The sequence below is a fragment of the Mustela putorius genome, unplaced genomic scaffold (assembly GCF_011764305.1).
Source record: "Mustela putorius furo isolate JIRA1106 unplaced genomic scaffold, ASM1176430v1.1 tig00003869_pilon_pilon_pilon, whole genome shotgun sequence".
Lineage (NCBI taxonomy): Eukaryota > Metazoa > Chordata > Mammalia > Carnivora > Mustelidae > Mustela > Mustela putorius.
Window position 1 is genome coordinate 21586937 of NW_025422021.1, and position 27362 is coordinate 21614298.

At 41.2% G+C, this 27362-nt stretch overlaps 1 protein-coding gene and 1 pseudogene across 13 annotated transcripts in view; one reads left to right on the forward strand and one right to left on the reverse strand.

Annotated features, from left to right (window-relative positions):
- TANC1 (tetratricopeptide repeat, ankyrin repeat and coiled-coil containing 1) overlaps nt 1-27362 on the reverse strand; it is a 230335-nt gene that overhangs the window by 146953 nt on the left and 56020 nt on the right. For all 13 annotated transcript variants that reach the window (XM_004743905.3, XM_013051963.2, XM_045066600.1 and 10 more), the window contains exon 2: nt 5821-5900. In XM_004743905.3, coding sequence (XP_004743962.1) covers nt 5821-5881 — 61 coding nt within the window. In that variant the 5' untranslated portion in view covers nt 5882-5900. The remainder of the gene's footprint in view (nt 1-5820; nt 5901-27362) is intronic.
- LOC123388020 lies at nt 16828-16949 on the forward strand (annotated as a pseudogene).

Consider the following 27362-nt stretch of genomic DNA (forward strand, 5'->3'; position numbering starts at 1 on the left):
GGGAGTTGAATCTGTGACTTCTAATTCCAAAGTCTGCTTTTTCTAGACTGTGAGACAGGTATAAGGGACAACAAAGAGAAACTGCTAACCGGGATAACCAGAGGGAACAACAGTCCTGATTCTACCAAAAACCAGCTTGGCCTCTATTCTGTGTTTATATCCTGCCCCAATATTTTACAAAATTTGCTTAAGTGCCCTGGTGAAGAGAAATACAGTATCGTTAGATTGAATTATTTCTGCCTGTTTTGTTGCTTGGGAAACATTTTTGGAGTCCGTTAACAACAAGATACCAAATATCCACAGCTCAGCAAGACAGTCACTGCACTAAATTCCTAAGTAATAGTCCCCAACCACAGAAAATGGGCAATGCAGCACAGAATAATCAAAAGCAGCTTCATATTTTCCGGATAAAACAAAGCATCGTTTGTACTAGGGCATTTTTAGAAGGTACCACTGAAAACCAGACTGCAGCCTGGAAAGGCTTAAAATACCACATTTAACAATCACATCAATGGCTTTTAAACTTTAGAGGCAAACAGCTTCCTTTTACTACAAATTCAAAGTAAAGGATTAGATGCAAAGCTAACAGATTAATTCAGTACATACTCAAGTTTATAGAGACTATCCAATGCCTTAATTAACACCATTATAAGTGCACTTAGCCGACCAGCTGGGTTTTAACGAAGAAAAGGTGAAGGTCAAATGTCTTTTTTTTTTTTAATAAATTGCTTCAAACTTAAAAAAAAAATAATGAAACTGAAAGGGAAAGACTAATAAACGATTATTTTGGCATATTAAGTAACCCTTCCTTCATCAGTCTGTATTTTAATTGAGGCAGTACCACAATTAAAAGTTCACCAAACTTTGTTCTTCAGCCTCAGTGTGGAGCTACTTCCACACCAAGACAGAGCAACTAGAAAAGGTGGACAGGACAAGAGGCTATAGTTTCAAGATTAGCAGAAAACAGGAGAAGGGATGCATACAGAGGGAGAGGACCAATCCTCTCTTGGAGGGCGATGGGTCTTGTCTGCCTAATGCTTCCAGAAAGATGCCACAATCTCTGGGATTAAAAGAAAAAAAACAGAACTGTTATCAGCTGTGAGCTATAATTATTGCAAAGATGTTAGATAGGGGTGCCTGGGTGGCTCGCTCAGTCAGTGATGTATCTGCCATCAGCTCAGGTCATGATCCCAGGGTCCTGGGATCCAGCACCACATTGGGCTCCTCGCTCAGCAGAAAGCCTACTTTTCCCTCTTCCACTCCCCATGCTTGTGCTCCCTCTCTCACTGTGTCTCTCTGTGTCAAATAAGTAAATAAAATCATAAAAAAAAAAAAAAGATGTTAGATAAAAATCAGGATTCATTTCTTGGAGACCAATAGGGGAAAAAAAAGGTCCAAAAAACTAACCACATCATTTATTCACTATGTGGATGCAGTAGTTATTCTAACGAGCTATACTAAATATCTATGCTTGGTTTTTGTAGTAGAGGGCACCTGCCCATGTCGATGACAGAAGAATCCTCCACAGTACACGGCTTGGTGGGAGGTGAAGTCCACTTTGCCCTACAGATGCAAAGAAGTCAAAATACACATTTGTCCAGCCTCTCTTGCAGCTAGAAGCCAGGCATGGGAATCAGGCTCAGCCATTTAGATACACTTGCCCCACACTTTCAGTTTTTCCTTGGCTCTCTTAAGCATTTTCTCTTCCAGATGAACTTTTTAAACAACTAGTTATGTCGTGTTTAAAAAAAAAAAAAAAATGACAGCGCTTTTCTGGACAGTGAAAATACTCTGTATGATACTATATCAATAGATACAGATCACTGCATATTTGTCCAAACCCAGAGAATGTACTATACCAAGAGTGAATCCTGATGTAAACTGTGGGATATGCGTGACTATGATGTGTCAGTGTGGGTTCATCAGTTGTAACAAACATACTGCTCTGGTGGTGGGTACTGATCCTGGGGGAGGCTCTTTATGAGTGGGGACAGAGGCTACATGGGAAATCTCTGTACCTTCTGCTCAGTTTTGCTGCAAACATAAAACTGGTATAAAACAATAAGGTCTTTAAAAATAAAATAGTTGGGATTTCATTAGGGACTAAATAGAATGCACAGGTAATTCTGTAAGAGACAGTTGGTTTAAAATATTGCATTTGCCCCTTTGGAAACACTGTATTTCTTTCCATTTATTAGGTCTTCCGTTGAGTGCTTCAGCAAAGTTTTCTCTTCAATGTAAGGTTTGCACATTTTTTCTTAGGTTAATATTTAAAGTTTTATTATAAATTGGGACATTACCCTGTGCATTATCTAAACAGTGTTGTACAGAAAAGATATTAATTTCCTACACTGTTTTTCTACCAACTCTAAACTCATTTTGGTCCAGATTTGTATCAGAATACTCTCAATATACTCACAGTACAGTAATTATTTAATTTTTAAATAGATTTAATCATAGTAACATGAAAGTTTTTTGATAGCGAAGTTCACTTAAAATAAAAAGATGTGGTTTCTCCTTGGAGAGCCTCAAATAAATACTACACTGTTTTGGATCAAGGTCTTACATAAGAGCAGGAAAGGAAGGAGAAAAAGAAGAAGAAGAAAAAAAAAATATATATATATATATGCCCTCATCTACCTCTCTCCACATTGTGGTTTAATATGGATTTTTGCTCCCTCTGGCCTAACTCAAGGTCAAGAGAAGCACAGTGTTCATTTACACTGATGGAACAGCAAGAACAAGGCAAGTGTATTTTCCCCCAAAACATTTAAGTTTTTAATACTGTACTCTGACACAATTCTACTGCTTCCAGAAAACAAGTTTTGCTTAGCTGTAAGCATTTCTTAGGTTAGCCAAAAAAATAAAAATGCTATTTTTAAGATTTCAGTGTTCAATAGTTTAATACTATACATATTTCAAATACCTTTATATACATATAAATTTCAATACCTGCTAAAATTTTACTGGTAATTTAAAGTAGATACATGTGACATTTCCTTTTAGGGATAGGAACTGAAGGTGTACCAACTTTTCAATATTTCTGAAAAGTATTTGTTTTCTTTTGAATACTAAATTTAACTCAATGATTAGGTTTTCTAAATTCTCAAAGCCGATTTTTAAAAAAAGAGGTTCAGGGCGCTTGGGTGGCTCAGTGGGTTAAGCCTCTGCCTTCGGCTCAGGTCATAATCTCAGGGTCCTGGGACTGAGCCCCATAGCGGGCTCTGCTCGGCGGGGAGCCTGCTTCCCCCCACCCCGCCTACTTGTGATCTCTGTCAAATAAATAAATAAAAATCTTTTTAAAAAATTTTAATAAATAAAGGTTCAAGATTATAAAAACAACCTACAAAGGATATATAAAATGCTGAGCTCAAGGTTTTAGACAAAAATATTTCCTAAATTTCTGTAATTGTGAGTTCGAGTACATAGAAATGAATTTTCCTTTGTCTTTGCAACAAATATTGGTTTTAATTGGAAACAGTAGAGCAAAAATTTTCCATATTGCAGGAGATACTATTACTCAAGTTTCAGGGCAGTCTCTGTAGATTAGCCAGCTTTAATTTACAGAGAAAACTTAGTTATGATCTACTTATATAATGAGAGTTGGCACAGAGCTCAACATATGAATGGTCAAATTCCAAGTATATTCCCCCAATGATCTTGTGACATAACTTCACCAAGATTTAAAATTCCATCTGCTTTGTTCCCCAACTAACACAACCAGGTTCTAGTTAAGAGAAAAAAAAGGCACATACCATACAGATTTTATGAGAAATGTTCCCATTGCTTTTTCAAGTTGGTTTGCATTAGGCAAAAGCCATACTGTGGGAATTATTATGTAGAAATGATTCAGAAAAAACAGTAGTTGCTCTTAAAGACCTGAGAGGGGAATAATCCCAAAATCACATGCTCTAATACTGGAAAAGTTACAAATGCAAACTATGTTCACTGTCTGGCCATTCTGAAAGGCAGGGTGCCCCAAATCGTTACTGTACTGTCTGTCATTTCACGGGCACTGGTCAAAGAGGATGGGGAGGGGGTGGGTGTCTGTCGTGAAAGACTCCATTACTAAGTAGGGAGTTTTGGCTTGGAGACCCAGGCCACTGGTTGGGCCGCTTCAGCTAGACAGACAGCTTAGGACCTAACTTTATGCTGGAAATTACAAAGACATCTAAAGAAGCAAGTAACAAAGTCCCTAGGATGAATGTCAGATGAGCCAAAACTTGGAAGGGGGGGGGTAGATTTTTTTAAAACTGCTTTCAGAGAAATAAAGAGAAGGATATTTTGGCCTTGACCCAGCAGAGGGTGAATGTACTCCTGGACAGAAATTATGTGAACTGAAAATTCTCCATAGTAACAATTCTAATTAATTATTCAATGGTAGGGGTTGGTTTCTTAAGGTTAAAAGCTGACTCTGGTCTCTTATTTCTGTCATTAAAAACTGAATTCTTTTCTTTGTATCTGCTTATGCAGGGATAAGGAGAAGCTTCTAATGGAATCTTAACAGTAACTTTTAGTAAAGTTACTTTTAGTAAAAGACTCTACTTTTAGTAAAGACTCTACTTTTAGTAAAGTTTGCCATTCTGCAGGCTTTTTAGTTTAAGGGGTAACAGAAAATCTGTTTAAGTTCTATGTAACTAAAAAGTTTAAGCCCGCTTATTCTATTATGTAAGTAACTATCTGTAAACAACAGATAAATGTTGTCATAACATTAAATACATTATATGTAATTATATACATACATTTTATGTAATAAAAGGTACTACAAGATCTTTTCAATTGAAGAGTTCACTATAATTCAGTGATGTTTTAGCAATAAGTACTTATTTATACTTTAATAGAAATTAAAAACTGAAGTATTATTCAATAAACAGTAACTCAGGAAACCACTTTCCAACTCTGAACTATCATAAGTTTGCAGAATAAAATAGCACATTTTGGGGAAATTAATTCATGCTAATAGATTTTTATTGTACAATAATGGTAAACAATATGTAATTTTTCTAGAAAAGTAGACCACTAAGGAGTCACCAAAATAACCTTAGAAGAGTCTGTCGCATGGAATGCAATGAAGAGTCACACTGACCACATAAGCACCAGAAGTTTACAAACAGAAATGAAATCCAAGCCAAATTAAGTAGCTTTCATCTAATGAAAACTAGCAGTCTGGCACTGAGTGAGGCTACACCTGTTAGGCAGAAAATTTGATACTCAAAAGAGGAGGACCAGTCAGCCAGCTGTTGGTTAAACATATAAAATACAATCACATGTGGGAAAAAGGAAAGGGCTTTCTAGAAACCAAATTCCTGGACACACCCGCTATCCCTCCATGTCTATAACTCTGACTTGTCTCTGAATCTGAATGATCTGTTAAAATCATGAACCTTCGAAGTGTTCTGGGGCAGGACTTGGTTTGTAACACAAACTCACTTTCCATAAGAAAGCTCAGAAACAGGGGCACCTGGTTGGCTCAGTTGGTTGGGCATCTGCCTTGGACTCAGGTCATGATCCCAGAGTACCAGGATGGAGTCCCACACCAGGCTCCCTGATGAGCGGGGAGTCAGCTTCTCCCTCTGCCCCTCACCCCACCAGTGTTCTCTCTCACTCTCTTGGTCTCTCTCAAATAAGTAAAATCTTTAAGGGAAAAAAAAAAAAAAAAAGTTCAGGAATACATTTAGTTTCTCATAGCTTCCAGTATTAGTGCGTCCTAACCCAAAACACTCCTCGAACCCAACTCCCATGCAACAGCTCCGCCCAGCCTAGAGTGCCCAAGGGTCTCTGCCCCACAGCCCCATGCTTGTTCGTGCTGCTCGCACATACCTGTTTCCTTCCTGCTCCCCTTGCCTCCCTCTCGGCTCTTCTTCAGCACAGCTTTTAACATTTTCAACACTCTTTTTCTTCTAAAGAGAAAAGGAGGGGAGGGAAGAGGAATTAGGGATTGTGAGCTGGAACAGAACTTACATATTGACACAAAAGGTAATTTGGCCTCTAACAGATTGCTTAGCAGAATATAAAGATACCTGGAGTTTTACAGTCATTTTCTGTGAAAAAACGAAGCTGGGGAACTACATGTTAAAGACACAAGGAGTATTTTATAACTTTTAATGAAGTGATCATAAGTTCATGGACTTGTTATAAAAGTTACACACGCACACACACACATATACACACACACAAAACAGGCCCTTCTCAGCATTCCACAACTAATTAAGGTTACGAGGCTAAATCTGGGCACATGACCATAGCAGTTCTGGCATAAGAATTCAGATCTCCCAGGCCCAGCTCATCTAAAGAAAACATTAGAACAGAGAATCAAGGAGATAATGGTTAAGAAGAAAGCTGCATGGTTAGAGGCATGGTTTGCAGATGCTACTGATTACATAACCACAAGGAAAACATTTTGGAAGTTTATCAGATTAAAACATACCTTATAAGCATTTGCAAAATAAATACAATGGAAACACATTTTAAAGCTGACGTTGGGGGACCCAATCAAACAGCATTCGCGGCAGTGGTTTTTTTCACTACATACAGTTAGGACTTGGGGTGGGGGGGGGATCAGGAGGAAAGCAGAATAGTCTGTGGCACTACAGCTGAATCCTTTAAATGATAAGCTGCATTTTTAAACTGGGTTGTACCAAGCATGGAGAAACAACACAATGGCCCAGGCCTAAGATGAAACCTAAAACCCTCCCTATAGCAAGAGACAGACAAAAGGACCATTATTTCATCAGTCTCCTGCAGCTCTCTTTTCCCTCCAGCAACTCAGAGGAGACGGCAGCACAACTCCCCACAGTAACAAATCCGCATGGGTTCTGTTACCCATCGCACCCTTGTTAACGCACTAAGGACAGGAAGGCGGAAGGCAAGCAGGTTGCCCCTGGAAGAAGGAAGAGGGGGAGGGGAGCTAAGAGGGAGAAACCCGTATATGAAGAGGGCCTCCCTTAGCTCCCCTCCCCGTGAGCCTGAATGCTTGAAAGGGCCTCCGGGTAGCTCCCCACACAACTGTTCCAGCCCAGAGTTAAGCAGAGCCTCTGCACAGAGAGGAAAGGGTCCCTAAGCACCACACACGGTGACCTTCGTATCATTTCGTCCGGGCCTGTATTTATTTTTCTGGGTCCTTTGTTTGCCTGACAGAGAAACAGAGACTCTGTAAGGCTGACTGCCCAGAGGTCACACAGCTAATTAATAGCAGGGCCCGAATCCAAATCTGCAGACTCCCAGCCAGGGTCCTCCTCCTCCCACCGCTCTGCCTCTCCTACCAGAAAATGAAAGCTTGGGGCAACAGCTACCAGACAAGTGAACAAACAAAAATCAACAAACCAACCCAGCCTAGAGATACCAGAAAGACAGTATCATTAAGCAGAATTTGGAGAAAGCTGTAGCACAGTTTGATAGGGTTAAATCACCTTACAAACAGGTCCTCTACACACAAAACAGCCATGGCTTATAGCTTAATTCTTGTTTAAAATGCTGCTTCAGGGGCACCCGGGTGGCTCATTCCTTAAGGGTCTGCCTTTGTCTCAGGTCATGATCCCAGGGTCCCTGGATCGAGCCCCCCATCAGGCTCCTGCTAAGCAGGAAGCCTGCTTCTCTCACTCCCCCACTTGTGTTCCCTCTCTCGCTGGGTCTCTGTCAAATAAATAAATAAAATCTTTAAAATAAATAAATAAAATAAAATAAAATGGTACTTCTGTAAACCCAGGTGCAAAGATTTGGGTTTCACAAGAAGGGCAAGCACTGAATCCGGGAAGACAACCACAGTGTGCTTCTACAGCGTAACTACGGAAACACAAATTTCTCTTGATGGTCATGCGGAAAACACAGCAAAATGTTGTGTAAAAAATGGTGGACAAAATTCAGTAATAGCTGCCTGCTCAGCACAGATATTTTCTTTCCCAAATCAATCAACCTAACTTCAGGATTTGTCATTTCATGAAGACTACATACTTTAAAAAGAAAAAGAAAACATGCCAACAGAGCTTGGCCACGGTCCCTTGGCGAGCTCTCCGGGAGCCCCACACTTCTCTGGATCTCAGACTAGCTCAAGCCCCACTATGGTGGTGAGGCTGCCGGGGATCCATCACCCTGGTCATCTCCAACCCGCAGCAGATCTGCTGTGCCACTGGGAAGACATGTTCCACGGGACAAGGACTAGGACACGCTGACTCGGCAATCTCATGCCAGACACCTTGGATGCCTACTTTGGGGAGCTCGGCTGTTTTCAGGATCGTCATATCTTCCACATCAGTGGTCTTGAGTCAAGTGAAAGAGGCTATCAGATAGCCACTCTCACTTTTCTTTCCAGTTCCTGCTTTCCTCCATAAATAGCAAGTCAAGGGGAAAAGCTTTAATTTATATTCTAAGACCCATTGTGACCTGGAAAAACGTCCAATGAGTCTACCTGAGTGCAAAAGTCACTTCGGCTGCCATTTCTTTAAATTATATACTTTTGAAGGAGAGAGAAAAGACCAGCCTCCAGACCAGCTTCTGAAATTCTCTAATGGGAGAAAACTTCCCATCATTTTCATTTAAAAGAAAATAAAATGTGAGAACAGGACGTTAACCTTAGAAGACCAACGACCTGCAGGTACCTACATTTCCTTACTTTTCGACTGTCATTCAACATGCGAGTTCCCCAAACACCACAGGTTCTTCTTTTTAAAATGCCCAGAAGTTACATAAAGTACAAAACTGACTTTCACTTTTTGATTTCTCATTTACCATATAGTCTTTGAGGATAGGTACAATGTCTCCATGTTCTGTGTTAGAATTCTGCACAATGATTACAGTGATAGATAAAATATAACAAAGATCACCCTGGGTAAAATGGGGAGGATTTCAAAGCAAGGCAAAATCTTTTTTGGCTTGTAATTACAACAGCACCATCATAACCATGACCAGCTTGTCTGAAATCACAGAATAACACCAGTATTAAAATTTTCCTCTTCTGGAGTGCCATACTGCCTGTTTACACAATTCCAAGTTGAATCTGTGAGCTGAGGGCAGGGACTATGTTTATTCTTTAATACAAACAGAAGCCAGAACACAGGCTTCGCACCCACTCTGTTCTCAGTATTTGTTGACAGATTTAACTAGGCTGCAATGAACACAGATGAGCGATTTCCTCCAAATCAAGCAATTAGCCAACATTTACAGCCGTTTATAAGTTACAAGGAACATTCCTATATATTTTCATTTGCAAGGAATGCCAGAAAATGCCGTTAAATCCACGTGACATCAGGCAATGAGATACTAGGGAGGAAAATGCTGCATTTCATAATACCCCTTCATGTTCACACCTGAATTAACCTTAAAGATCTCAGGATCACAAAATCTTATTATCCAGTTATCCTGAATTTGTGCACAATCCATTGGAAGAAGCTTCTTCCATCAAACAGTTTATCTGACCTCAGAGCAAAGCTGCTTCTGAAGGCGCCTCCCTTCATCAAGCAAACCAGAACAGCAATATTTACAAGTGAAACACGGAAAACTAAGTTGTACTTAATTAAGGGTTTCCACTCCCAGAAAAGGGAGACATCAAAAACATCCTCAACTTTGAGGGTTTGAAATTTTTTTCCAACCAAGATTTGACTCAGCTGTATAATACCCATATCCTCTGTATAGCTACTTTTAGAATTTACTTTCCATTAGCAATCTTTAATGGTTACTAAAAGAAAGGAAATGTGCGGCGGCAGTGGGGTGTCTGAAGCACCTTTCAAGATAAATAATATATAGAATAGAGCAAGTCAAGAAAACAAAGCAGAACAGAGACCACAAAAGGAAACAAAGAGGCCTGCTAGATGGGGCACTGGCTGTTGGCTGGAAATTCACGGAAAACTGCGTTATAGAAGCTTCCTGAAAGCAAGAGCCATATCTCAACATTCTTTCAGAGCTCCCATGAGGCTGGGAAAAAACAACCCTTGATGAATACTTGAAATTCCAGTAGGTCTCTCTCTCCACTCCCCACTTTTTTTCCCCCTATAGTAGAAAAAGCCCAGGAACAGACTTAATCCTCCTAGCCCTGGTCAAGTCATTGAACTTCTCTAGGATTTAGGATTCGTCCAGAAAAGCTGGGGAAAACAAAGAGTGGCTACTGACCAATCAACCAGAAAGTGTATGATGTTACTGCCCAATTTCCACTGCTGCTATGGTATCACTGGGCTATCGTTTATTCACCAAGACACGAAGGCTCAACCATTCACTTTTTATTCAAAGCCACTGCACAAACGGTACCTCTAATTCTACTGCTCTTCATAGTTAGGCTTGTTGTAGACAAAAAGACTTCCAATTGGAGTATGCCTTATTAAAAAGCATAGCAAATTTACAGCCCCAAGTAATCTGAATTTAAAAGATTTCTGGGCATGAAGTCTCAACTCAAACATTTTCTGATGCACAAGTGGAAACGCTCCATTAGACTGAAATCGCTTTCAGCCCATATTTTAAATATTATCTAAAATAGAGAAGTTGCTTTAGGGGAAAAAAAAAAAAAAAAAAAAAAACCCTCTCCTGGGGCACCTTGCTGGCTCAGTACTAGAACATGTGACTCCTGAACTTGGGATTGGGAGTTGGTAGCCATATGGTGGGTGTAGAGATTACTTAAAAAAAAATTTAAAACCTGACTCTCTCAAGCTGGTATTTCAAGTTACTAGAAAACTACTAATGTGCAAGTGTGTTCAAAGAAGTTCTCACATTGTGAACTACCTGGGAAAAAGGGTATTTCACTTGAGGAGGAAAATATGAACAAGCTACTTCCTTCTGGCTCCAAGAGCCTTTTTTTTTTTTTAATTTTGTGAGATCTGTTGAGCCCAACTTTTAACACTATTTCCTCCATAAAGCCTTCCCAGGCCATGGGCAGTCAACTCTACTAATCCCTCCCGGCACCTAGCAATGTACCTTCCAGATAACAAATACTAAGTACATTTTTTTAAATGAATGAATAGCAGGTTGTCATAGAAGGAAATTCAAAATCAATGGCCATTCTCCCCCACAAGGGGTCTGGACCAATAACTTCAGAAATTTTCTGCTACCAACCACTAGTTTCCAAGTTTATGGTCAAAGTTATCTGGCCCCTACACAATCAACAACTCAATTCCACAGCAGGATCTGTTCTCTTATCAGGTCTTCAGAAGGCTGCCAGGAGATTTTATTTCAGTATTTTAAATACACATTCAGAAGGGAGAAGTACAAGGACAGAAAAGCCAAAATCTGAAATCAATACATTCTCCTTCAAACTAGGAAAAGCTCAGATAAGGAGATAACCAAGGGCAGCATCCCTGGAGATAAGCCTTTTGCCTCCCAGGCCAAGGGCTGTCGCAAAGGACTGAGCACTGGTCTCACAAAAGCCCCTGCTTACCCAGAAGCAGTCTTCAGGTTGGATGCTCCTCTCAACCAAGCAACTCCCTCCCCACCCCAACAGCAATATGCTCCAAACCAGAAGACAAAACAGCTGCGATACTAAAACCACACCACCATCCAGACATTCATAGAGATTTAGATTTATTTGGGAAAGTAAAGGCATTTCTCAAGTCCACTTCAAAAGCCACCTTGGGACGCCTGGGTACCTCAGTTGGTTAAGCAGCCAACTCTTGGTTTCAGCTCAGGTAAAGGTCTCATGGGTCCTGGGATCAAGCCGCAAGTCATTGTCGGGCTCCACACTCAGGGGGGAATTGGCTTGAAAGAGTCTCTCTCTGCCCCTCTCCCTACTCGTGCAAGCTCTCTCTCTAGTAAATAAAGGTTTAAAAAAAAAAAGCCACCTCAAAACTGCTCAAAGCCTTCCTCCAGTAGGCTGTGAGCCAGGACAGTCAGACCTTGCCCCACTCCCCACCCTGGCACAGTATTTGTTTTGTTGCTTCAATACCAGGAGACATGTTGGGGAGGAACATAATTATAATCCATCTGTAATTCTCAAAGGGAATGGCTGTATCTCAGAACAGTCTACCATCCTTTAATAAATTTAAACAAATGTAACAGCCTCATCTAAAATGCAAGGTCCTGAGCATCAGAGGAACTTATCCTGACTCTCCTGGGTCAGCAAGCGGCAGACAGAGCTGGGGTGACAACCTGATTGTCCAATGAAGGAAGCAGCACTGGGCTAGAGATGGCAGTTTTTCATTCTACACAAATTCTTAAGTATCTGTACCAAAAGCAAAGAGAGACACAAAGTCAAGCATAATATGATAGAGAAGAAAAGAAAGTCAACAAACATAGGCAGGAAGCTAGGAGTTCATGCCTCCATTTTCTCTATGAAGTAAAAATAAGATGGGGTGCTTGGGTGGCTCAGTCGGTTAAGTGTCTGCCTTGGCTCAGGTCATGGTCCCGGGGTCCCTGCTCAGCAAAGAGTCTGCTTCTCCCTCTGTCCCTCCCTTCACTCGTGCTTATTCTCTCTGAAAATTTTTTTTAAAAAACCTTTAAAGTAAAAATAAGGTATGAGAGGAGCAGTAAAAGTTGAAAACAGCCTTTGTAAAAGAGAGGAAGGCAAGCACAAGATTACAAGGACAGCTGAACAGCTCTGACTGCCCAGTCCGGGTTGCAGACCAAGACTTGGCACCAAATAAGGAATCTATGCATCTGTGTCTTCTGATGTTCAGCCCCAGGACCCCCCGAGGACGAGAGGGCTGATCAGTGACTGAGTGTCTGCAGCACAAGTCCAGGAGGACTGAGAAGGTTGCCCACGTGACATCCTTGGAGCCGTGCGCCACAGAGTCAGGACTGGCCAGGAAGGCAGTGAGGCCCTCAGAGGTCTGATGGCCTGCAAAGACAGGGATGGGGTCTCAAGGACATCAAGGAACAAACACAGCCAGACGAAGTGAATGAGGGAGTTGAGAAAGAGTCCGGTCCTTTAAATGAATTTTTAAATTTTGGATATGGAATAACACCAGGCAATGATGAAGGCCACATGATGGCCAAAAGCATGGTTTAGTCAAGTGGTCGGCCTTCTAACGAGGGTGGCTGGAAATAACTTGATTCTTAGTGTGGGAAAGGGCCATTCAGGTGCTTACTACAGTAATGGAGGCAGCATCTGGGCTATCAACTGTCATCCTAATAGCTAGTATTTAATAAGCATTTACTGTATGTCAGGTAAAGAGTTTTACATACATATGTAATCTCTTTTAATCCTTAAAAAAAAAAAAAAAAGACCCCAAAAAACCCTGTGAGACAGTTTATGGATTTTTTTTTTTTTTTTTTATAACCAAGGAAGCTGAGAAGCTTTGATTCACAACTTCCACAAAGTGACACAGTGTGTAAAGGTAAAGGCGGTCCTGGGACTTGAAAGCCCAGGCACCAAGTGGCTGCTTCCAAAGCCTTCAATGAACCTGAGGGCCGGGGTAGGGAAGTGACCAGGAGAGCACATAACACATGCCTTAAAGACAAGGTGGCTTTTGCAGAAGGGTGAAAGTGTAGCCGTTTTGGATTCACCCACGGTGCGCTGGGAGAAAGCCAACATCAACTCTGAGCCCCAGCGGCCACGAGGTCAGAAGCCCACAGAGGACCACCTAGGGTTTGAATACGGAGCAGAGTCTTTGAACGTGTTCCCATCCTCTCACAGAGCCCTGTAGAGGACGTGACTAGGGTCACAGGATGTTGCCCCACAAGGTCTGCAGCAGCTGGAGACCCAAGCCCCAATCCTCACCATGGCAGTTAGCTCCACAGACAGCCTCACGGAACCCATTTTTGTCACTTTCCCCTTCTTCCTTTCTGTGAAGTTTTCCACTTGTATTGTACAACTGAGCTATCAACTCCCAGTTGGTCCGTACAACTACACGGACCAACTTCTTGATGTCTGGCAATTACAACTCCCTGAATAAAGATAGAAGGCATTCCATAAGCAAGATGACTTTGGGCAAGTCATCACTGAATGTCACCCCTTCACGGACTCATCTGTATGACAGGGATTCTGCTCCCTTTCCTGCTTGACTGGACAATCAGGCCTCTTCCACCTGCAGGTACTATGATTTTGTGGGGAAAACTTTATTTCCGGTTCATAAGACCTCTGTCATCACAGTAGCTGAAAAACCATCACCACAGAAGAGAAAAGAGCTCCTGGCTGGAGTCTTGGGCAGGGTGATAAGCCTTTACAGGAAAAGGAGAAGAGACCTTGAAGACACATCAGAAAGTCCATTTTTCAGAAACTGTTAAAAGGCACTCAATCAATCAATGCCAGCAGAATGAAGTCTGGTATTATAAATCTAAAGAAATTAAGTTTTTTAAATTGCACGGCATCTGGCCTCAAAGTGAAAAAGGTCAAACAACTTCAAAGATGCCCCGTGAAAGGCAGCTATTCATTACACAAAAATCTCTTGCTTATGTAGCTGACAGATGGATCATTCACTTAAAGCCCTGGAACAGAAGACATCAAAATCCCTCCTCCACTTCTGTCAGTGACTCTTGAGGATGCTCCGAACAAGGTTATAACCTGCCCCCAAGCCCTTGATTTCATTAGGATCGGAGTTCCCAATACCCAGTGTAGTTTTTCAGAACTCCCCCAGGTGACTGAACTGTGCAACCCATAACATCTATTTGACACGAACTCTGTACCAGGCCCTGTTCGAAGCATGTAGACCACAGAGAGTTACTCCTCACAACCACCCTCCGCAGAAGGTACTATAAATATCTCCATCTACAAAGACACGGAGAGGCTAGTGATCTGTTAGGGTCACATAGCTCATGGGAGCACAGCCAGGTTCCCCATCCCAGTAGTTGTGCTCCAGAGCCTAACACAACACAGTCTCTATCTTATGCCCTTTTTTTTTTTGGCTAAAAATGAGACAGACTAGCTTTCAGGGGCCTGATGAGGTGGTCAAAGAGACAAAACTTCCTAATAGGACAGAGGGGAAAAAAAATCATCTTTGGCCGCACACACACACCCCTCCACCCACAGCAGCAGCCCATGTCTCAAATCTATCCTGAAAAAAGAAAAACTGCCTCTTGGGAGAGAATCCTACTGTGTACTCGCTCAGGCACCTCGGAGTTATTTCAAACACCAGTGTTATCAACATTGGTGACCTGGAGGCATCATACCCCAAAACGCAAGCAAGCACTTGGATTTGTGAGCTTATGGAAGAACAACACTGTCAGTTGGGCCAGATCACCGGTGGGGAAGAGTATGTGGGACAGAGACCACAGTGTCACATGGGCAACGCTTCCCCTATTCTTAACACCCCGAAGTTAGGAGCAGTGTGATTCATGAGAGGCTCAAAACCCCACCCCCCATCTCACTGAATGAACTGCATAAAGCCTGTTGAAAGGGGATGAAAGGTGGCAAAGGTATCCTGGTGTCCAGGCTTTCTTTTTCTGGGCAGCTTTACCCAGATATAGATATAATAGGGTTTTAACCAAGGTTATCAAGTTCTAAAATAAAACTAGGGAATGCCTACCATGGTAACACAATGAAGAGCTAAATGAAATTCATACAAGTCACACGGCATTCTCCCCTCCATAGTTAAAGCAAATAATATCAACACACAGAGCACTGTATAGTCTTAAACCTGAAATTTGTAAGGGAAACCATTTTGGCCATAAACACTTGGTTGCAGTAAGCAATCTTAAAGGGGACTGCTTACAGGGGCCCATTAAGAAAGGTTACCCAGATATGTGCTTTGGTGAGTGCTGTGAAGTGTGTAAACCTGGTGATTCACAGACCTGTACCCCTGGGGATAAAAATATATGTTTATAAAAAATAAAAAATTTAAAAAAAAAAAAGAAAAAAAAAAAAAAGAAAGGTTACCCAGAAATGGTAGAGGGTCATTTTTTTTTTAATTCACTCCAACAGCCCCCAAATGGGGGAAAGTCAGAGTCCCCAAAATCAAAGACAATTCATGCTAGGAAACAAAAACCAAATGGGTTGACTTCCCCCCCTCCCCACGTTAACGAATCTGGTCTCAGAGTATGAGAGAGCTACAAGGGTGCCATCTGAGGCAGGAGTCTGTGACCTTTTAAGTATCATGGACTGCTTCAATAACCCAGATCCTCTCAGAGTGTTTCTGAATGATTCTGACAAAGAATATACCCTTACAAAGAAAATCAATTATACTGAAACACAGATATAAAAATATTTAAACAGCAAAAGGGGGAGAATAGTCAATGTGTGCTTAACGCACACAAGACACAGCAGCAGGTCTAAAAGCTACTGCCATTCTCTAAGCAAAGATGAGCATAAGCGATAGTTTCAACTATCTCCCACAACATGATACAAGAATCTAATTTCTACTTGCCAAAGCCACAGGTGCTACTGACCATATGTGAGGCTGCCCACTTTCATGACAGAGAAAAAGCGACATTCTAGAGATCTTGAAAACCAAGAAGTCATTTTTTTCCCCACCCACCCACATTTACAGATCCCCTGAAGTGCATCCAAGGACCCCAAGAACTAGAGACTCTGACCCAAAGAATCAGTCAGACTCAATGGGACAACTACGCAGACGTGCTAAGTGCTCTGCTAATAGCCCAGGAGCCAGGAGCTTCTAGAAACACAGAACTGCAGTTTTCTCCTACTCACAGAACCACTGCAATTAGGCAGAAAATTAGACAGTCGTTTACTGACTGGCACAAGATGGGCAATCCCACACAGGCACCACTCCTGGCAATTAAAGGCCAAGTCCCATGATTAGTTTTCCATAGTGATCTATAAAAGTTCTATTTAACAAGAAGGTCCATCACCACCAGATTACTGACCAACTCACCCACAATAAGCAGCCTGGCGCTGCAAGAGAAAGACCTGTGGGAATTTACACTGTGAGACAACAGACACAAACAGGAAAGCCAGGCTGAGTATATGGAACAAGCGTATTTTATTATGGTTCTGTTGTTTTCTTGGACGCTCTCCTTATTGCTTCTCGGCCTTTTGGCTAAGATCAAGAGTAGTATCTGTTCTTACCAGTTTAATATCTGATACATCCTCTATCCTTATCCTTTTTTAAAGTGTTTAAAATCCAGAAGATGTAGCCTCCAATTAACTGGGTCAGGCTTCCTAGCTCAGGGGTGTCTTCGAGGTTCCCCCACCTGCACCGCCTCATACAGTCAGGCCATTCCCCAGCTGCGTACCCTAAACCAGGGGATACCCATAGTAAGACAAATAAAATTTAGAGTCCAAAATACATGGACTTCCACTGGGCCACTGCCAAGTTCTCATGGATCCTGGGTAACTGAGACGGTTTTTGTTTTCACGGTCGGGACCTACAACAACAGCTGCAGGAGCGTAATACTTTTTCTAGACTAATAAAATTACCTAAGTCTGGCTCACAGTTTCAGCCATGGCAGCCGCTCAACTTCCCAGAAGGATGCGAGCCTGGCATAGTCGTAGAAGGGCTGGGAGAGCAGTGCCGTGCTAAACCGGTGGCTTTCACACCCGACCCAACTGCAAACGGCACTGTGGTAAACTGTGAATTACAGAATAATTCCTATGCGTGGAGATTACACGTGTTCTTTTCGGGAGTCCCGTAAGCGTTCCATCAAACCTATGAAGTTCAAGCTTTGCACAGGAGCGAGGGCACATGCCACAGACAAACATCAGACTTCTCTTCTCAAAAACCCAGGGAAAGGTTCGGTTAAAGCCCTTCGCAACTCTGCAGGGAAACCTTTGATCATGGATTCTGTCTCTGCGTCTTGTAACACATACAAACAGTATGAAACATATCTCAGACCTAAGGACCAAAACTGGAACTGGGAGATGGCGCAGAAACCACACCCACATATCCCTACAAATACACCTAGATCACGCTCCTTTCCAGTTGGGGGAGCCAGTGTGGAAGGGTGAGTTTCAGATGCTACAGTCTCCACACCTACAAGGTCCCTTGTACTTGTAGCACAGTTACAGAGTTATTTTCTAAATACAAGTGTGTGGTCCCTTTAAGGAAAAACATCCCGATTGGAACCTAGTGAAAAACAGGAACACATGTTCCTTGAACAACGCTGAATTAGAAACCCTGGCAGTGCAATTGTTCTCGATATAATGAAGATGCTGCACAGATGTACTAAGTTTTCATGATCTCAGTGAAACATCTTTCAGCTACAGCAAAATATGTGGGTCTACAACAGAGCTGGATATAAAATAAGCTTTTTAAATGCCTGGTCCTCGTTTTTAGGCAAACTTCCCAAGCCAACTCCCTCTGCCTTCTCATAAACCTAATAAAACGCATATTTCCGTGTATGGATAATTCATTGAAAAGTACGAAGCCTTCCATCTCCAACTGAGACTCAGGACTACTTACAATTACCTCTTCTTATCAATACTGTAAACCTGCTACAAATACAAGACTTTTACTCCACAAATTCAACAAGACACCATGAAAACGACAGCACAGGTGGACAGAGAAGCAAACTTTGGCTGGCACTGTGGGGTTTTTCCATGGTGAGGGGTCCTGTCCAGTCCTCACAAAGAGGAGGTAGAACTCTAATTGTCCCCTTGGACACAGAAAGAACTTGGGACAGAGAAACACAGCAGCCAGCCCCAGGCCACCTTCACTCTGAACACTAACTCCACTTCTCTCTCGGAGGAAAAAACACTAGGAACCTAGTCTTTGGAACCCTAAGCCTTGGATCCCCAAGCTTGGATGATGTACAAGACCAGCCTCTATCACACAGCAGGGGGCCTCTAAAGATAGCATTATGACAAAACTCCAAAGGAACTGGGATAATCTGGTTTTATTTAAAACTATTATCACCGCATATTCCTACATTTTATACTTAAACTTTATACTTAACTTAAACTTTATACTTATGCTTCTGACAGAAGCTGAATGCAATCATCGCAAATATCCCATTCCAAACCAGTCAACCTCAGCTCTTTTCTCTGCACCATTTTCCTTGGAAAACTGATGTGAATTCCCACTTCAACGGCCACCTCCATGTGGGCAACTCACAAACAGGTCTCCCCGTGGTTTCACCTGGGCTGTAGTTTTCATACTTTATTTCCAGCTCGCTGACATCAACTCTAGCAACACAAACTCTACATGTCCAAAACTAAACTCATCTTCCTGTTCCCTGGAACTCCAACACCCACACCCCCCGCCATCTCCCACCAGTGTGGGTTCTGGGTTCCTGTTGATAGCACCCCCACCCCGACCTCCCCGTTTAGTCCACAGACTCCAAGCCTCTACCTCCTCATAGCCTTCTTCCTGGTCTTAAGAAGTAGCCAATCGAATGACTAAGTCTCACCAGTTCCAGCTCCTCTCTACTCCCTCCCACCACTCTGGGGAGGTAATCATCATTCCCACAACTGGACCACCTGAAGGGCCTGCGGCCTGATTTCTCTTACTTTCCACCAGTTAAAGTGCATCAAAATCACCCCTAGGGCTTGTTAAGCCAGACTGCTGAGCCCCACACCCAGTCTGACTTTTAGGTTTGGTTTGAAGCTGAGACTTTCTTTCTAATAAGTCCCAGCTGATGATGTCACACTCTTCAGGGTCCAATACCAAAGAACCACGGCTTGTGACTCTCCTCTTCCCCTTCCATCTCACATCAATTCTTCCAAAATTTTTTCTTGATGGACCAGCAAAAGTCTTTTTAAACCTAAAAAATGTAGGTCTCTGGGGTGCCTGGGTGGCTCAGTCCATTGAGTGTCTGACTCTTGATTTTGGCTCAGGTCATGATCTCAGGGTCATGGAATTAAGCTCTGCAAAGGCTCAGCAGAGAGTCCACTTGAGATTTTCTTCCCCCACTTGCACACACGTGTATGCTTTCTAAAATGAATTAATCTTTAAAAAAAAAAAAGGAAATAAAGGCTTTTGATAACTAAATGGGGACAATAAGACCTACTCTTCATTGTGGACCTAACTCTTAATTGCGGACAGAGATTATCTCTGTCACGTTACAGTGACAACCCTGCAAAATACAGCATTGCCTCCAAGTTTATAAAACAACTTTGTAAAAAAAACAAAAAACAAAAAAACCCTGAGACTTTGAAAGGTTACACAGTTTCTAAATTCCACAGTGACAAATTGGTTTTATGTATTCGTTGAAGGGGACCCTCTCCTTAGACAAACTTTTGTTACCAAAATCTGATGCAGGAGGGAGAACAGTGATGGAAAACAAAGAATATTTCCTTCCCAGGACAGGGTAAAAGGTGAGACCTATAAGGATACAAAGTGTAGTACACCTGTCCGTGATTTAGTTTGTCTGGTATAGCACAACTCATGTTGAAATCCATCCTCCCAAGAGCAATTTAACCAAATAAAAAAAACATCAGTAGACTCTGCTTTTATTTACCTGCCTCTACCTACATATGTACTCTCTGCTTTTCATAGGTCATACCCTCATCTATTCTAGCACATTTAACCTCAAGCTAACAACTAGGTCCATCTATGCTATTCTCATTAACAAGGTCTTTACTTGAAAGGGCCTTTTCTGCCTTCGTTATGACCAGCATATGAATGATTCAAACAGCATGACCAGAGAGTAAGAGGATTCTACATTTTCACATGCTGTCATTTAAAAACAAAAAGGAAAGGCTCTTCAATAGACTCATTTCAGACCTAAAGACACCTGCAGATTGAAAGCAAGGAGATGGAGAACCATTTTCCTCACAAATGGACATCAAAAGAAAGCTAGAGTGGCAATACTTATATTGGACAGAACAGACTTTAAAACAAGGACTGTAACAACAGACAGAGAACACTATATAAAAATAAAGGGGACAATCCAACAAGATGTAACAATTATAAATATATATTTACCCAACACAGGAGCACCCAAATACATAAAACTGTTAATAACAAACATAAACTAATGGATAACATTACAGTAGTAGGGGGACTATAACACCTCACTCACAAAAATGGACAGATCATCTAAACAGAAAATCAATGAGGAAACAATGGCTTTGAATGACACACTGGACCAGATGAACTTAACATATATTCTGAAGGTTCCATCCTAAAACAGAAGACACATTTTCAAGTATACACGGAACAGTCTCCAGAATAGATCACATAACAAACCTCAACAAATTCAAGAAGATCAAAATCATACCATGCATAACTTCTGGCCACAACATTATGAGAACAAGTCAATCACAAGAAAAAAAATCTGTAAAGAACATAAATACATAGAGATTAAATGACATCCTACTAAAGAATGAATGGATCAACCAGGAAATAATTTAAAAAGTACATGGAAACAAATGAAAATGAAAACAATGGTCTAAAATCTCTGGGATGTAGCAAAAGCAGTTCTAAGATGGACATTTATAGCATCTCAAGAAGTAAGAAAAAAATCTCAATTAACCTTACCTGACACACAAAGGAGCTAAAAAGAACAAAACCTAAAGCCAGCAGAAAGAAGGAAATAATAAAGAGTAGAGCAGAAATAAATGACACAGAAACTAAAAAACAAAAAAACAGCACAGACCAATAAAACCGGGAGCTGGTTCTTTGAAGGGGGGGGGGGCAATAAAACTGATAAACATCTAAAAGACTTAGCCAAGAAATTACTCAACATCACAGATCAGGAGAAAGAGTCAACATCACAGAAATGCAAATAATCATGAGAATATGATGAAAAACTATAGGCCAACTGATTGGACAACCTAGAAGAAACGGATAAATTCCTAAAAAACATAAGCCACCAAAGCTGAAAAAGGAAGAAAGAGACAACTTGGACAGATAACCAGAAAAGAAACTAAATCTGTAATCAAAAAACACCCAGACAGCTTTACAGGTGAATTCTATCAAATATTTAAAGAAGCATTAATACCTGTTCTTCTCAAACTATTCCAAGATAGAAAACTTCCAAATTCATTCTATGAGAACAGCATTACTTTGATACCAAAACCAGATAAAGATGCCACTAAAGGGGCACCTACGTGGTTCAGTCAGTTAAGCGTCCAACTCCTGATTTCAGCTTGAGTCATGATCTCTCAGGGTTGTGAGACTAAGTTCTGCTGGATGTGGAGCCTGCTTAAGATTCTCTCTTCCCTTCTCCCTTTGTACCCCCCCATACCACACATGCAAGTGCATACTCTATCCAAAAAAAAAGACTACTAAAAAAGGGAACTACAAGCAATACCCCTGCTGAACATATATGCAAAAATTCTCAACAAACCAAATTCAACAGTACATTTAAAGAAAATCATTCACCATCATCAAATGTGATTTATTTCTGGGTTGCAATGGTGATTCAATATTCTCAAAACCAATGTGATACACGAAGAGATGCAGAAAAAGCATCTAGCAAGATACAATAGTATTAATGATAAAAATTCTTAACCAAGTAGGTTTAGAAGGAACATATCTCAACATAATAAAGGCCATATATGAAAAACCCACAGCTAACATCATCCTTAGTGGGGGAAAACGGAGACCTTTTCTCCTAAAGTCAGAAATAAGATAGGGATGTCCACTCTCACCACTTTTATTCAACACAGTAATGGAAGTGCTAGTCATAGCAGTCAGACAAGAAAAATAAAAGGAATCCAAATCAGCAGGTAAGAAACAGAACTTTAGCTATTTACGGATGATATGATATTCCATATAGAAAACACAAAGACTCCACTAAAAAAACTGCTAGAACTGATTAATTCAGTGAAAGCTCAGGATTCAAAAATCAATGTACAGAAATCGGTTGCATTTCTATACACTAATAATGAAGCAGCAGAAAATAAACTAAGGAATCAATCCCACTTACAACTGCACAAAAAAGAATAAGATACCTAGGAATATACCTAACCACAGGAGGTGAAAGATCTATAAAACACTGATGAAAAAAACTGAAGATGACAAAGAAATGGAAAGACATTCCATGCTTAAGGACTGGAAGAACAAATATTGTTGAAATGTCTCTACAACCCAAAGCAATCTACCCATTTAATGGAATCCCTACCAAATACCAAAAGCATTTTTCACCCAACTAGAACAAACAATCCTAAAACCTGTATGGAAACACAAAGACCTCAACTAGCCAAAGCAATCTTGAAAGAAAAGCAGAGCAGAAGGCATCACAATTCCAAAAGTCAAGTATATTACAAAGCTTTAGTAACTGCAATACCTGGCTGACTCAGTGGGTCAAAGACATGACTTTTGATCAGGGGGTTATAAGTTCAAGCCCCACAATGGATGTAGAGATTAAGTCCTAAAAACAAAAGAACTAAAAACCCAAAGCTGTAGTAATCAAAACAGTATGGTACTAACACAAAAACAGACACAAAGATCAATAAAACAGAATAGAAAATCCTGAAATAAACCCACCATTATATGCTCAATCTTTGACAAAGCAGGAAAGAACATTCATCGGGATAAAGTCTCTTCAACAAATGGTATTGGAAAACTACATGAAAACATACAAAAGAATGAAACTGGACCACTTTCTTACATCATACATGAAAATTCAAAATGGATTACAGATCTAAATGTGAGACCTGAAACCTAGAAGAAAACACAGGCAGTAACCTCTTTGACATTGGCGGTAGCAACTTCTTTCTAGATAGGTCTCCTGAGGCAAGGGAAACAAAAGCAAAAATAAATTATTTAGACTACATCAAAATAAAAAGCTTCTGCACAATGAAGGAAGCAAAACAAAATGGCAGCCTACAAAATGGAAGAGGATATTTGTAAATAACATCTGATAAAAGGTTAGTATCCAAAATATATAAAGAACTGACATAACTCAGCACTCAAAGGCAAATAATACAATTAAAAAATGGGCAGAAGACATGAACAGACATTTCTCCGAAGACATCCAGATGGCCAACAGCCACATGAAAGATGCTCATCATCATTCTCACACCTGTCAGAATGAATAAAAACAACACAAGAATGATAGGTATTAACAAGGATGTAGAGGTAAAGGAACCTGCTTGCACTACTGGTGAAACGGCACATTGGTGCAGAAGCTGTAGAAAACAGTATGACCGTTCCTTAAAAAGTGAAAAATAGAACAATGTTATGATCCAGCAATCACAGGTTCCTTAAAAAGTGAAAAACAGAACAACCTTATAATCCAGCAGTCACACTACTGGATATTTACCCAAAGAACACAAAAATACTAAGTTGAAGGGAAACATGCACCCCTATGTTTACAGCAGCATTACTTATAATTGCCAAATTATGGAAGAAGCCCATGTGTCACTTGACTGATGAATAGATAAAGCAGATGAGGCATATATATTCACACACACACACACACACACACACACACTATATACAATGGAATATTACTCGACCATAAAAAAGAATGAAATCTTGCCATTTGCAACAACATGCATAGAGCCAGACAGTAAAATGCTAAGCGAAATCAGTCAGAGAAAGACAAATGCTACATGGTTTCACTCATATGTGGAATTTAACAAAACAAGCAAAAGAAAAAAAGAGACAAATCAAGAAACACTCTTAAAAAAGACACTGAAGGGGGCGCCTGGGTGGCTCAGTGGGTTAAGCCGCTGCCTTCGGCTCAGGTCATGATCTTGGGGTCCCGGGATCGAGTCCCGCATCGGGCTCTCTGCTCAGCAGGGAGCCTGCTTCCTCCTCTCTCTCTCTCTGCCTCTCTGCCTACTTGTGATCTCTGTCTGTCAAATAAATAAATAAAATCTTTAAAAAAAAAAAAAGACACTGAGGGTTGTCAGAGGGGAGGCAGGTTGGGGGTAATGAGTGACATAGGTGATGGGGATTAAGAAGTGCAATGGGCACAATGAGCACCGGGTATTATACGGAAGGGAAGTACTGAATCACTATATTGTACACCTGAAACTAATACAATACTGTATGTTAATGAAACTGAATTAAAATAAAAACTTTAAAAGACAAGAGAGGCTGGGGATGCCTGGGTGGCTCAGTTGGTTGGGCATTGGACTTCGGCTCAGGTCATGATCTCAGGGTTGTGGGATCAAGCCCCATGTCCAGCTCTGTGCTCAGCATGGAGTCTGCTTGTTTCTCTTCCTCTGCTCCTCCCCACCAATTCTACAATTACACGCACCCTCACTATCTAAATAAATACTATCTTTTTTTAAAAAAATCTTGTCTTTAGCACCTGCTATGAAGAAAAAATATATAAGACATAGAGATCTGAGTAACACCCAGTTCCTGCCCTCAACAAAACCAACCTATCAACCAGAAGTCTAAAACTGCATGGCAGTACCATGGGAACACAGCAAGACAGAGTGACATGGTGTCAAAGGTTTTGGAGTCAGGCAGACCAACCCACAGGCTTAATATTCCGCAGTCCCAACCCCACCATGCTTTACTTGCCCTGTGATCCTGAGCCAGTAACTTAAACTCTCTGAAACTTAAGATTCCACACTTATGGGGCACCTGGATAAGCATCTGACCCTTGGCTTCCGCTCAGGCCATGATCTCGGGTTGAGAAACAGTACCACCCACCCTCCCTCCGCTGGGTTCCAAGTTCAGTGTGGAGTCTGCTTAAGTCTCTCTCTCCTTCTGCCCCTCCTCCCCACTTACCCCCACACATTCTAGCTCTAAGCAAATCTTAAAAAAAAAAAATCCTCAAATATAACAAATATGCCACAGAATAGTTGTGAAAATTAGAAATAACATATGATATCTAGGATTATGCAGAGTACAAAATGTACATTATAGAAATGGTCATAATTGTCTCGTGTTATTGGGTCTGCTTATATAAGCCCAACTACAACTTTAATGCCCATATTTAAATGTCAGTGGAATGGCCTTTTCCTTTTTTATTTAGGTTATTAAAATGATAGAATTTAATTGCAAATGAAGATATGGGACTGGCTGAGGGAGGATGAAGGATGAGTCACACATTTTCTGGCTTGAATAATGCCCATGACCAAAGTGGGAAAAAGCAGGCAGGAGTCTGGGGATGGGGAGACTCGTGGGAGTCGGGGGGTTGGGGGGAGGGAAGCAGGGAGACAGACAGAAGGAGACTTATGTGAGTGGGGTAGCGGGGAGCAGGGAGACAGGAAGCAGGCAAGTATTGGGAGGGAAAGGAGTTCAGTTTGGAGATTCCTACTTAGAAGTAAATAGGAGTCATCCAAGTAGAACCGTCCAAGAGATTGCTTGAGACAAGAGGATGAACTCACAGAAAGACTTAGGGGTCATTAATACGTGGGTGGTGCTGAAACCACAGAGGCACTGAGGTCCCCCAAGGAGGCTGTGCGGACTGAAAGAAAAACCACCAAGGATCAAATCTCAGGGAACATGAACATTTAAGGGCAAATACAGTATGACCTAGGAAGAAATTAAAAAAAAGAAGACATGTAGTCAGAAATGATGCAAAGGAACCCAAGAAGGAAGTTTCAAATGAGGACTGGTCAGTACTATCAAGTGCTACAAAAAATTCATGCCAAGGGTGCCTGGGTGGCTCAGCGGGTTAAGCCGCTGCCTTCAGCTCAGTCATGATCTCAGGGTCCTGGGATCGAGTCCCGCATCGGACTCTCTGCTCGGCAGGGAGCCTGCTTCCCTCTCTCTGTCTGCTGCTCTGCCTACTTGTGATCGCTGTCTGTCAAATAAATAAATAAAATCTCTTAAAAAAAAAAAAAAAAGTCATGCCAGAGAGTTCTATCAGAGGCCATGCGTAAGCAGTTTCCATGAAACGGAGGCAATGAAAAGCAGGTAACAGGTCATCTGTCAGGTCCCGCCTCAACAGTAAGATTCTTTGATCTCAAAACATAAACTCATTCTCCATCAAACCTTTAAGTATTAAAACCTCAAATAACAAGTTGCAAGATTTTCCTTCAGAGAAAGGGAATTTGCAAAAGAGACAGTTAAACATTTAACATGATCTTTGCTATGAAAGTTCCTATCGGGGGTGCCTGGGTGGCTCAGTGGGTTAAAGCCTCTGCCTTCGGCTCGGGTCATGATCCCAGGGTCCTGGGATCGGGCCCCACATCGGGCTCTCTGCTCAGCAGGGAGCCTGCTTCCTCCTCTCTCTGCGCCTGCCTCTCTGCTTACTTGTGATCTGTGTCAAATAAATAAAAATAAAATCTTAAATAAATAAATAAATAAATAAAGCTCCTATCCACTTCCTGAAGTTGGTCCCAGGGAAGGAATAAAGAAAACCTAGCTAATTCTCTACCACCCAAAAACCTCCTGGAAGAGAAGAAAAAAATCTATCCCTTACTAAATAAATTTCCTGTCTAATAAATCTCTGGGGGCAATACATTTAAATTGCTATTTCAATACTACTTTGAAAAATGTGTTACCATAGGTCAAAAACCTTTGGTTTCAATATGCAAATCTCTGCATTCTTTGGGTGAAATTCCATTTGAACAGATTCCCACCTGGATTCCTAAATAAGCATTAACTATTATTAAATTTCGAAAACTGTTCATCAGTGTCATTTTTCTATTTTATTGTATACTTACAACAGTAAAAAGTGTTGTCCTGGGCAATTCTAACTTAAAGTTATAAAATGGTTCTACCATGCAAATTATGGCACAATAAGGGAATGTTTGG